At 37.0% G+C, this 13,157-nt stretch overlaps 1 protein-coding gene across 3 annotated transcripts in view; it reads right to left on the bottom strand.

Annotated features, from left to right (window-relative positions):
- The window catches only part of pald1a (phosphatase domain containing paladin 1a), a 163,960-nt gene that overhangs the window by 108,181 nt on the left and 42,622 nt on the right, over positions 1 to 13,157 (bottom strand). For all 3 annotated transcript variants that reach the window (XM_030163535.1, XM_030163534.1, XM_030163533.1), the window contains exons 7-13: positions 10,626 to 10,701; positions 8,422 to 8,576; positions 8,246 to 8,333; positions 8,034 to 8,138; positions 6,180 to 6,275; positions 5,952 to 6,086; positions 3,486 to 3,602 (exon numbers count right to left, since the gene is read on the bottom strand). In XM_030163535.1, coding sequence (XP_030019395.1) covers positions 3,486 to 3,602; positions 5,952 to 6,086; positions 6,180 to 6,275; positions 8,034 to 8,138; positions 8,246 to 8,333; positions 8,422 to 8,576; positions 10,626 to 10,701 — 772 coding nt within the window. The remainder of the gene's footprint in view (positions 1 to 3,485; positions 3,603 to 5,951; positions 6,087 to 6,179; positions 6,276 to 8,033; positions 8,139 to 8,245; positions 8,334 to 8,421; positions 8,577 to 10,625; positions 10,702 to 13,157) is intronic.

Here is a 13,157-nt window from a genome sequence, read left to right as displayed (position 1 = left end):
GTATTTACAGTTTATGTAGACCACAGGGAAATGTTTTAAAATGCATCATTCCATTTAAAAAAGCAAAATATCACTCCTTTAATATGTGTATGAATAGGTCTCAGTAAGTACCTTCACATGACACGTTACAATTTACAGATTTACAACTTTGGAAAAAATACTTAAATTACTGCTGTGACACGGGGACTCAAAATGAACATAATTTTTTTTCACTTCACACAAATGTAAAAAACATGCTGTTCTCATAAGAAACTGATACTAATAATAACCCCATAATTCAATTTTAAAAAAAGCAAAATATCCCTCCTTTAAAGTTTTTTGCTACCCAACATGTTCATAGTCCCCATATATAGATATATAATTTAGTCCAGGGGCCACATACAGACAGGTGGGTCAGACCAGTAAAATACTATCCTAATAACATATTAAAAAAATGACAACTCCAAACTTTTCTCTTCGTTTTAGTGTAATAAAGTACAATTACATGGAAATGTTTACATTAACAACCTATCTTTTCACAAAAAATGTGAATAACCAATAACTATTCTGTTGGTCTGCACTTGATTTATAAGTTATCCTCCTGTTTCACCTACTGACTGAAGAGAGTTCAATTCAATAGTCGCTTCTTTTTTTTTGTTACGATGACACATTATATGTTGTTGCCCTTGTTGATAAAATCATTTCAGGACCCCTGGTGTAGCACTGCATGAAAAATTACACATGGATCTGTGGTATCAACACTACAAGAACCACTTTTCTCCAAAATAACAATAACTGAATGAACGTTCTTCCCTGCTGTGCAACCACCAAAATACCACAAAGGCACACAGCGGGATTCCACTAAAAAAAAAAAAAAGCCAAACTGTGCTGTTTGTGTTTGTCAGAGTCATAATTCTTAAGTCAAGAAGTGTTATTTTTGCTTTTCTGGAGCAAGGAAACTTTTATCGGTACAAGTATGAGAAAATAACCCAATGCCACAAATTCTCTCAAAATTGCCAGAGGTCCAAAGCAAAGTCAAGTTTACTTTTATTGTCCCTGTGGGGAAACTCAACCCCTCTATAACCCATACAAGTACAAGGAGCAGTGATCTGCCACTGAAGGCCCCCAGGGACCAACTTCAGATCTAAACCAGTCCACAGTCAAGGACACTGACAGGGTAATTAACATAGCATACATGTTTTTGATGTACAGGAGCCAGAGAAAACCTGAACAACATCAGGAGAGCACGCAAACTCACAAAGTGGACTTCATTCAAGGTTATGAGGAAGACTACAGCACCTCTGCTTAAGGATGGGAATGAATAAAAAAAATTGTGATTCTAATTCTATTATCAGTATCACTTATGGGTTCTCATCAGGGTTCGTACACATTTTTCAAGGTCAAATTCAAGCACTTTTAAGGGTCATTTTCAAATTTTTCCAGCACAGCACCTTATCGCTGGGGTAAAATACATATCTACAGGAATATATATACTCATGATTATTTTTTTCACTTTTTATCTCAATGATGTGCATTGTATTATGTGATAAACATCTAAAATCCATTTCACACTAGCAAAAAGTTTAAAAATTAAAGAACACAAAGTTTTATCCAAAAAAAGGGAAGCCACTTGGCGTTCTTCAGACACACTCACACAGAGACAAAGATTAAGATAAAAAGATTCCAATGTGCTGTGATGTACCATATTTGTGTAACTTGTCTGATGGAAATATAGTGGGAAATGACATATATTTGGTTATGGTACTTTTAGTGGCTTGCAAAAAAGCTATTACAAGGAACTGGGGAAAGACAGAACCACCAACAAAGGACCAATGGACCACAGTTATTGAAGGAATATATACAATCTAAAAACTAACTCACAAACTGCGACTACAAGAAGCCAAAATGGACAAAAAATGGAATAAATGAACTGATTTCATGTGAATGTAATTTCGTGTAGTGTACCCAAGCAAGGTTTGTTTGCTCGCTTTTTGTTGTTTTTGCTGATTATGTGTTCATAAAATTTCAATAAAAACTTAAGTGAAAAAAAAAAAGATTAAGATAAAAACATATCTGGAGTCAACCTTAGAACACCTGGTAATATTTTTTTTTTTTTTTACGTAAAGTTTTATTTTTCGAAATGTATCTCCTCTCTGTAAGTAGCTATAGTTTGCCATCTAACCTAGCAGAGTTAATATGAGAAATACATAAATGACTCACACCATAGAGTTATAATTGCAAGTACTTTCAAGCACTGAAACTAGAATTCAAGCACTTTTCAGACCTTGAGAAGACAACACTGAAATTCAAGCATTTTCAAGGATTTCAAGCACCTGTTCGAACCCTGTCTCATTAGATTAGGGCAGTGGTTCCCAACCTTTTTTGGATCGCGACCCTTTTTTAACATCACAAATTTCTGGCGACCCCAGACATTCAAAACAGAGACTTTTTTTGCTAAAATTAATTTGTTTTTGATCATGTCATAGTTTGCAATATTATGTTGCAAATAAATGTTAATTTTAGATAACATTTAGTCTATATAATGTATATTATTATGGACGGAGGCAGAAAAGCCAGGTTGAGATTACTGCTCAAAGTGAGAATTTTATTTTCCTTGGTCAGTCTTGTATTTACAAGGCTGCAAATTAATACTGAACAAACAATAACTCAAACTATGAATTATGAAAGAGCTGCAGCATCTGAAACTGGCTACAAATGACATTTGAAAGATAAACAGTACCACAGTGCTTCAGTTTCAGTTTTAGAGTTTGTCATGTCTTTTATGAATTGTGATTGTCTCTGTCAATTAACCATATATTTTTTATTAGTATGTTTTTTTTGTTTTGTTTTTTTAATCAAATACTAGAAATTTCAGGCAATCCCATTTGAATTCCAGGCGACCCCACATGGTGTCCCGACCCCAAGGTTGAAAAAACACTGGATTAGGGAATAAAGTACAGTGCAGATGGCTTTGTTTGCATTAACTCTTTAAAGTCAAATATGCACTAACAGTTTGCATTTGATTAGAACAAACCTCATAAAGGGTTATAAAGGTGCAGCTTCTGAACCTCGTTGTCATCTAAATGTAATTCTAGGACTTGGAAATTATTCATAAATAACAGTAAGGCAGGTTGGCACAAATGAAATGGTGCTAATATTAACAGCATCGATAGAACCCAGAGGAGTTTAATCTAATTTTAGTAGCTGCCTCAGAGGACGCCTTCAAGAGTCACTGCACCCTTCACTAAGCAGCCAATCACAGATGTTCCATTGGTGCAGTTTAATTGGCTGCTGTGCTTAAATGTTTGTACATGTTGGAGGTGTTTCCACTTTTGTCGTGATAGAAGCTCTGCAACAGTTATAAATGGCCTTAGTGTCATCTCTACTGGTCAAATAGAACCATATGAACCAAAATATGGAAGTGATATGTGACGCATTTGATGAGATGTCACAGAACTGATGAGTGGAATCATTAAGCAAACAGACTACTTGATTCCCATCCCTACCTCTGATGTTGGCTGAGACATCCCATAAACAGGCATCTTGGGCACTCGTCTGAAGTTGGCGGCCTTCATCTCCTTCACTGTGCTGAGTACATCTGGAGCCAAGTACTCGTCGGCAACCTGCATGCAAATAAACATTACACATACATTTTATTAAGTGTTGAATCATCATATGACCAGATTAAAATATACTCTCAGACTTTGTGGACTGTGTGATTTGGGGGAAGTGGAAAATGAATCAAATTTTCTTTTGTATTGTTCTCTATATGATGAACTGAGAGCGTCTTTGTTTAATGAGATGTTTATCTGAAACCCGGATCTGTTCTGGAGCACTGATGATGACAAGATGAAATGGCTGTTTAGTTCAAATGTATATAAATTAGCAGTATTTGTTTGTAAAGCCTGGAAAAAGCAGCAGATGTGTTTGTTTAAATAGGTCAGTACATTGTCTTATTTACATCTCTTGTGCCTATTGTCTGGTATTTGGTCTGTGGTTTATATTTTTGGTGACTTATAAGCCCGTGTAAAGGCTGGGCATATTCTTATACAGGACACAATAATAAAAATTCATTCATTCATTCATTTATTCATTCCCTCTGACTGCGCTGATGATACATCAATAAAGACACTGTGGTTTAATCCATAAAGACCCAGTCACCAGCGACCAAAAGCATCAACTGATCTAAAATGTTTAACTCTTTAAGTGCCAGACAGTTAAGGGGCTAATAAGCCTTAAAAGTGCCACAGAATTTGGACGTTTTTCAGTATTTCGCGTCGTTTTTATAATATTTGAAGAATCCTGCAGGAAACCGCTCGGTAACATCCGACCGATTGCTAATTAGATCCAAAACGCACCGGACGCAGCCGATTCATTATTGATCGTAATTTGCATAATTTATAATAATAATAATAATAATAATAATCTTTATTTATATAGCACTTTTCATACATTAAAAACTGTAGCACAAAGTGCTTTACATATCAGTTTAAAAATCAGTACCGCCCCCCACCCACACCCACCCACTCACCCGCACACGCACACACACATATACATGCAAACCCACAAGCTCACACATACTTAAGAAGACTGACTGAGCACGGGTAGACCAGAACAAAAATGTACAAGTAAAAGTAAAACATCAACTTAGGAGGCGCTGTCTCAGGGAGCCATCCGCACCAGGAGGCAGCCGCCGACCCCGGCGACCAGGCACCAGCAACACAGCCCCGCATCCCAACTAGTGGGAGAGGGCCAACTGGGACCCCCACCCACCAGAAAGGAGCGGACCCCAGTGAGAGAAGGCGCCACAGCCCCCGGAGTCCACAGCCGCCCCCCGGCATGGAGGGCTCCCTCTGATGAAACACCGGAGAATAAGAAACATTAAAAAGATATAACAATATTATTCGGTCGCGTGACCTCAAATTCCCATCTGATTGGTCTCAAAAGGGGGACACAGAAAGAACGTCATCAAAATGTGAGAAAGAAATGGGGGTGGATGGTTTGTTTGTACACAAATATGGCGTGTTCTCCAAAGCCGATCTGATCGGCCCGTGGCACTTTACAGGTTGTTTTCGTAAAGCCGATTTAATCGGCCCATGGCACTGAAAGTGTTAATAACTTCCCAACCACTAATCCTATCAATACATGTAAATAATTGGTGCAAAATACAGTTTGTCATCTTTCATGGTTATCAGATATGATCCATTTGGATGTTCAGAGGCTCCGTAGTGAACATGGAAACACTGTCATCTTCTACAACATTGATTTACCAGTAAAACCCATGGAGTTTGACAAGTGACAGTGAATGAACACACTTGTTTCATGTTCAGTTATTGTAAGAGCCAAAAGATGGTGACGAATAAGACTTAATGTTTCTAAGTTTATTTGTGTGAAGTTGCAAATTTCTGATTTTCTTAGTTGCTATTGAATGCACCTTCACTGTGTATGTGTGTCGTACGACCTCTCAGTAGTAAGGAAAACGTGAGCTTACGGAGCTTATGAGTATATAGTTTTTTCTACCGTCTGACAAGATGTAAATTAACCTTTTTTGTTTTAATAAAGTTTTTGGAACAGATTACAGTTTTGTCATTCGCGTCAGAATACAACTCATACGTGGTTTTTTGAAACGAAAGGAAGATCACAACAGTTATTGACATCTTTGCTGAAAAAGTCACTTTTTGTTGAGTTTTCTCTGTTTTTGATATCTCAACTTTACTCTGAGATTTTATGAACATCCACTTGATCAGTGAATTAAATATAAGAAAATACCCTATTTTCACGGGAAAAACTGCAAAATACAGAGGGTAATATTATCATAAATGGTGATCAATCATTTAAGAAAGGTTAAATATAGAGAAAAAATATTTTGGAACTGCCACAAAAGTAGCACTGGGTCTTTATGGTTTAAAGTTGCAGAGTCACATTTGATAAACATACAAACAAACACAAAATTATTTCTCTCATCTGCTCACCAGGACTCGAGCTGCTTTGGTGACGAGTTCAGGCGAGGCCGACAGCTCCGATAGGTTCATGCAGGCCAGTAGTCTGTACAGCCACGCATGGGAACACATCCACTGGCTGAAGTTGGACACAAAGGCCAGAGGATACTGCAAAACAAAACACACACACACAGTTACTACCCTGGATGCTGTCATGGTTTTCCAAAAAAATATCATTTTTGTGTGAGCTAAGACTTCTACCTGTTCATGAAGGTATGCGTTGAAAACAATTAAGTAGAAGTAACGCTCCAGGCTCTGCATCGTTCTGTTGAGAAAGTAGTCTTTGGTGCTGCTTCCCTGAGAGACAAATGTGAAAGATGGACTTAATTTCTACAGTTTTAAGCATTTCAACTACACCTGCATCCAAACAGGCCTGTGTGATACAACCATAGAGACCGAGCAAAATGAGGAAAACACCATCAGTTCATTTTAATATTTATTTTGTTGCGTTGCAGTGATTCACACTATTTATGCCAATATTTTGGTCATCTAGACGACACTTGGTGTTCTCCCACACAGCGCAGATTCAGGCAGTGCTACTTTAACACTTGTTTTTCATTAATATGTAGAAAAAAGTAGGCAGAATACACTTCTTAACTATAGCTGCAAAGAAAATTAAGCAGTAGTTCCCAGACATTTTCAGCTTGAGACCCAAAAGGATAAATGCTGATGTTGTAGATAAATGTGCAACCCAAATTTATATGAGTATGACATTAATTAAGTCTTTTATAGGGTTCCTTTTTTCATTTTATTGTGTTTTATTTCATTTTCATCTTGTTAACATGACTTTAAAGGGGTCATATTTTGCTAAACCCACTTTTATTAGTCTATGGTACATTTATTTGTGTATTTGGACCTTAATAGTTGAAAAAGTTTGAATTTGAACCTTCCAGGTGCTGCAAAACTATCTTTACATTCATTTTGGCAAAAATCGCGTGGATTTCTACAACCCGTTTCAATTCCTTCTTAATTTGTTACATTTTATAACTAGTTACATCACAACATTTGCACATATAAGGTCAAGACTTCAGACGAACATTTCTCCAAGTACGACATAATTATCTATCAGCAGTAGCGGTTGTAGTAAAAACTGAAAATATGTCCAAACTTTGAGCCGATTACCTAAAATGTTCAGTTGTTGGTTGTATTAACAAACACAAGTAGCTGAACAGGACAGAGCAGCACAGTCAACAACCTGGGGGAGTGGAGTGTGAAGTGGTTCATTTGCATTTAAAGGGCCAGCGCTCAAAACAACCTTTCTCATGCCATTACTCAAAAACAGGGTTGAAGATGGGCCTGTGGAGTTTAATTCCTGAAGAAGGCAGTCCCAAGCACAGCATTTACAGTTTATGCGGACCACAGGGAAATGTTTTAAAATGCATAATTCCATTTAAAAAAGCAAAATATCACTCCTTTAATGAGCTCAACACTTAAAAACACTCATTTATCTTAATCTTTACATCACATTATTCTTAGAGCATTTTACTCAGACAATTGGTCCCTGAATGAAATCAGCTCCATGATCAATTTTGTGTCCCGACACTACTTTTGGGAAAGGCACAAACATTGGCCTAAAGTGAGAATATGATCAAAATATCAAAACCAAACTTGAATACTGTTGAATGGTAAAATTGCTTGTATGCGTTCACATCACAGCCGCTGTATATGATCTTTTACATACTTTGTTAGAGTCAGAAATATGATTAAATGCATTATTTAATGGGCATATAATTTATTTTACAGGAGATATTTACATGTTGAACTGAAAAAATGCTCTATATTGTGATATATTCAATTCTCATTAGAGGATATAAGATTGATTGATGCATGATGTCACCTAATATTCTATTATCATGCAATTATTATTATGTTAATTGCAAAACAGTTATAGTTCTGGTACTGTTAGAGTTCAGATTATTTGTTGGAAATGGTCATGATCAGCTGTTAAGTGTTAACAGACTGTGATTGTTTTAGTGTTCTTTACATTATCAGTCACAGCAATGATGGTCATCTCTGATACATCAATTCTCAAAACATAGAATAAAAAAAACTAACCTGAATCTGGTAATCCTCTCCAATCCCTTCCAGCTTACTCTTGTTCTCATATATTGCTTCTTTTATGTTGTGCATTTCTGAACAGAGGGTTATAGCTTGGTCAACCTGGCAGATGGACAAATAAAATGAAACAGAATTATAGAGTATAAACTTGGACATGCTTTTGGTTTTCTATAACATCGCTATATGTTTAGGTGGTGAGGTTAACGTACCTCCTCCATGACCTGCTGTCCGTTTGGCAGCTTGTTGATCAGAGTCTGGATGATCTCAAACAGTGGTTTTGGCTCAGAGGCTGCAGATCTGAAATAAACAGGGTCTGTTATCTCGTCTGATATTAGACTACACAGTGAAGAAGAGCCTGAGGTAATAAAGATTTCCTCGTTCTTACTCGGGTGCCTGTTGCGAGTCTCCTCTGAGGCGATTCATGACCAAGGTGCCGAGGATCATGGCCAGGTTGGTGCGGCCGACGCCGACCTGGCAACTGAAGAGCAGAGCGGGAAGTGGTCGTGAAGCATCGTGACCCAAAGACAAACTGGGGCTCTCCTGAAAAAAATAAAAACAAAACATTACATACAGGAGGGGTTCAGTGAAGAGTTTAAACACTAAAAACATCAAAGTCAGCTTTATTGTCAGTTTTGTCATATGTGCATCACATTCAGATAACTGACATGACTAAACTCTAAGGCCCCATAGTGCAAAATGAACATAGTAGAGAAAAATACTTAAAAATAGAAAAAAAAAAATCGAATACAACTATAAACAGTAGGGGGTTAAGGAGACAATAAATAGACAATAAACAGATGAGTTATTGAGTTAAAATGACATGCAATATGTGTAATATGCAATTATATTAACTAGTGCTGTCAAATGATTAAAATTGTTTTCCCATTCTTTGTTTATTTGGAAAAGCAGGTCATACAAAACTTCCCTTTTGTATGACCCTTGTGTAGCCACACATCAAATTGAACGAAGATGCTAATCCAAGTTTTTTAGTAGAATATTGAACAAACAAACAAACAAATAAATAAATAAAAAATGAGCGGGAGGAGAGGGCTTGCTCTGCTTCTTCTTCAACAGGTTAAGACACAGTAAGGTGTGTATGTTTGTATTGACATACACATTTGCATTATTAAATATCATTCACTTTTAATCTATATTAATCACGTTTCATTTTGCATGAGCAAACAGACTCAAGAAAGAAGGGACTATATATGCACTTGAGTGTTTATTAAACACCTTCGACAGTTTCAACAAAATAACTTTAAACAACTGTTCGGTCTTGGGGTGTTTTTGTCCTCATATTTCCATCCAGAGGTCCAATGTGCTGTTTAGTGTCTTCCATCTTTATGGGTCGGTTCTGCTGCCTGTCACTACTGGATCAACTGCTCATTTGCACATGTGCGACGCTAACTCTACTTGGACAAAGCATCCGTAATGCGTTGCCAGAGACATTCAGAGTCATTCTGTGCAGCAGATGGGTTAATTGCATTAAAACTTTTAATCATATTAATCATGATGATGGATTAATCCGCATTAACACATTAATTTTGACAGCCCTAATAGTAACATGTGAGGGCTATTGATAGAAAGTGTGGAAAAAGTACAGCTGTGAACATCTGAGGGTGAAAAAAGCATTAGGCTACAGATGCTTTAATACTGATGAGATTAGCTTCAGACTATATATGTTGTATTATATGAACAGGAAATGGGGGAGGAATATAAAAGTGATGTGTGATCACAATATATTTTTTTGAATAAAATGCTTGGAAATTTTCATAACTAGCAAACTATTCACAAACTGTTTGCAGAAATACTTTTCTTTTCAGGGTTGCTTCAACCTAAACAGCTGCTTGCATTAATGAGCTGTAGTTTCAGCCTTCATCTTTAGAGTCAATACTGTCTGGTTTTTCCATGTAATTCAGTGACTTGTTGACTAACGGAACCTGAAACTGAACAAAACATGGCAACTGCAAAGGTGAGTTGGGATCAGAAAATATCCACCCCAGGAATAAGAAAAAAAAGGGAACCTGAAAAGAGCTCTAATTACACTAATATGAGTTAAACTAGGAGGGAGGCAGAGGTCAATACTGTAATTGAGAAAAGCAAAAGACAGGCAGAAAGAGTATGGCAAGTCTCTGTAAAACTCTGATCCAACGTTCTTTAAAAATGGAGTGACTTTCCAACCACAGGGAGTTGGAGCGGTGGCTGCTCGTGAGTCCAAAAAAGGGCAAAACAAGGAGAAAAGAACATCCTGTGTGAGTGAGGAGTGAGACGGAAACCAGGCCGAGCGGACATAAAAGTGACTCTAGGTTTACTGTCACAGTCGTGGATTGATAGCTCACACTGGAGAGTTTCATATGTAGATTAAAAAAAAAAAAAAAAAAAGACACTTTGACCTTCTTACAACCTCAGTGAGAATCTCCAGATGTGCTGCAATATTCCACCCATTAATAACTTTAACGACACATCAAAACAGTATCAGGATGAATGTCACACTTGCATAAATACGACCCCAACTAGGTGAAGAATCTGACACGAAAAAGGACACTGGTGATGGTGGATTCAGTGATTGACATTTTTACATGATCTTACCCTGAGTATGTTAACGAAAGCGTCGAAGTCTTCTTCTAACGGCGCTCCCTCGGTCGGCAGTGGTAATCTGTAGTACCTGCAACACAACAGAGACAAACCTAAGCCTGTGTTGTGTCAATACAGGCTTTTATGTAGGTCAGCACATAAACTGGAATGCTCAGTCTCCTTTTGTTGAGTCTCATGATACAAACTTTACACAAGAGATGAATGGAAAGACTCCTGATATGGCAAGTTATTAAAACTAAACTGGATTTATACAATGGTGCATTAAGAATCACTCTTAAATCATTAAACTCTGACAAGTATTGTTCCATTCTCCACAAGCTCATTTCTGCACATGCTCTGTTGCATCGAGGTCAAAACTGGATGTTTCAGTAACATAATGAAACAAACCCAGGAAGTGACATGTTGAAACTGTCAAGAATTTAGTTTTATTTTTTTCCTTGTTAACAATACACAAAAAATAGAACTAACAACCCTGTATGTCACCAACATGTTCTATCAAGAATCAATAACAAGATGAATTTGCGAGGTTGTCAGGTTCTGCTGCTATGTTAGAGTCCTGTGGTCTTGATGCAGGAGATACATCTCTCAATAGAAGTGGGTGGTACTTTCACTGGAGGAGAACTCAACTAATTAAATGAAAGTCCATATATGACTTCCTATCAGTGCTCAAAAGTAACTATATTGATATCCCCAATCATTTCCATGTTATAAGCCATCAAAATATGGCTCATTATAAGCAAAGGCTAATTTTTAATACTTAAAAAAAAAACTTAAAAAAATCAAAATTTCTCAAAAATGTGAATAAACGTTGTAGACATTACCCCAAAGCAGTTACATAAAAATTTGAAATGAATCCAACAAGTCGTTTCAGACAAAAAAGATTGTTGAAATGTAGACATTAAGTTTGACCCTTCAAGGTCACTCAAGGTCAAAGGTCATGGACCCAAATGAAAGTCCATATACGACCTCCAATCAGTAATCAATAGTAACTATATTAATATCTGTAACCATTTCAATGTTATAACCCATCAAAATATGGCCCATTAAAAGTAAAGGCAAAATTTGAATATTTCACAAATTCATCCAAAATCTACATTTCTCAAAAATGTGACCAAACTTTGTAGACATTGTCCAAAGGAAGCTACATAAAGAAATATGTAACGAATCTAACCAGTAGCTACAGAGAAGATTGTTGAAATGTAGACATTGGTGACCTTGAGTTTGACTCTTCAAGGTCGCTCAAGGTCAAAAGTCATGGACTCAAATGAAAGTCCATATATGACCTCCTGTCACTGCTCAATAGTAACTACATTAATATCTCAAAGCATTTCAGTGTTATAAACCATCAAAATATGGCCCATTATAAGTAAAGTAAAATTCATCAAAAATTCAGAAATCAAAATTTCTCAAAAATGTGAAAAAACTTTGTCGACATTGTCCAAAGGAAGCTACATATAAAATTTGAAATGAATTTGACACGTAGATTCAAAGAAGACTGGTGAAAGGTAGGCATTGGCATTACAAGTAAAGACAAAATTGTAACGCTTCAAGAATTTGGCTGAGATCTAAATTTCTTGAAAATCTGAACATACTTTGTAAACATTGTCCAAAGGAAGCTACATAAAAAATCTGTAACGAATCCAACCAGTGGTTTTGTCAGAGATGAAGACATTTCTAATGAAGACGAACAAGACGAACAAGAATCAAACATTTGTTTTGTGTCTGATGAAGCCACACCTTCTGAAATACAAGACAGATTTTCATGAATATCTGAAATTGTGTAAAATTTTAAGGGTATCTGAAAACTTTTTTCCACTACTGTGTCATTTTTACATTAGTTGTACATTAATTGATGTTTCTTTTATGTTCAAAGTTAAAAATAACCTCATGTCAAAAGCAATCCAAGAAATGTTCATAATTAGAGACAGCCATTATGGTCTTAGAGGGACTGAAATACAGTCTACTCTCGTTATACCGCCAACTTCCGTTCACGGCCAAATTGGCGGTATAGCGAAAATGGCGTTACAACGGGTTGCGTCCATAATGTGCATGTCTTTACTATATGATGTCTATGCTGCCTCCGTTAACCCGTTCTAATTGCGTTTCTAAATAAATCTTGATTCTGTTATGTTGTAAGGGATCATTTAAAGTGGGGAAACATTTTAAGCATTATTATACCGTGTCGGGAAATGACACCCCATCATCTTGAGGCTTTGGCTTAATCCCACGTCCTCTTCCCGACATCCTGACCTACTGAGTGTTCTGCGATAAATGAACGGTAGCCGTTCCGTAGACCTACTCGTAGCTTGTCGCGATCAGCGTCTGGCGCATTTGTTTCAGTGCATTGTTAAAATTTATGTGTACTCGATGGCAATCACGCTGGCGGTATAACGGTCGGGAAATCAATGGTATAAGTGTTGTTTGTGCATGGAACTGGGCTGGCGGATGGCGATAGGCGGAAATGGCGGTAGCTAATGGAATAATGCATTGGGGATTTTTGTGCAATGGTTTTGGTCGGCGGTGAGC

Source organism: Sphaeramia orbicularis, chromosome 19 (assembly GCF_902148855.1).
Source record: "Sphaeramia orbicularis chromosome 19, fSphaOr1.1, whole genome shotgun sequence".
In the NCBI taxonomy this organism is placed as follows: domain Eukaryota; kingdom Metazoa; phylum Chordata; class Actinopteri; order Kurtiformes; family Apogonidae; genus Sphaeramia; species Sphaeramia orbicularis.
The sequence above is the reverse complement of the archived record's forward strand: the minus strand, read 5'-3'. Positions and strand labels throughout refer to the sequence as shown.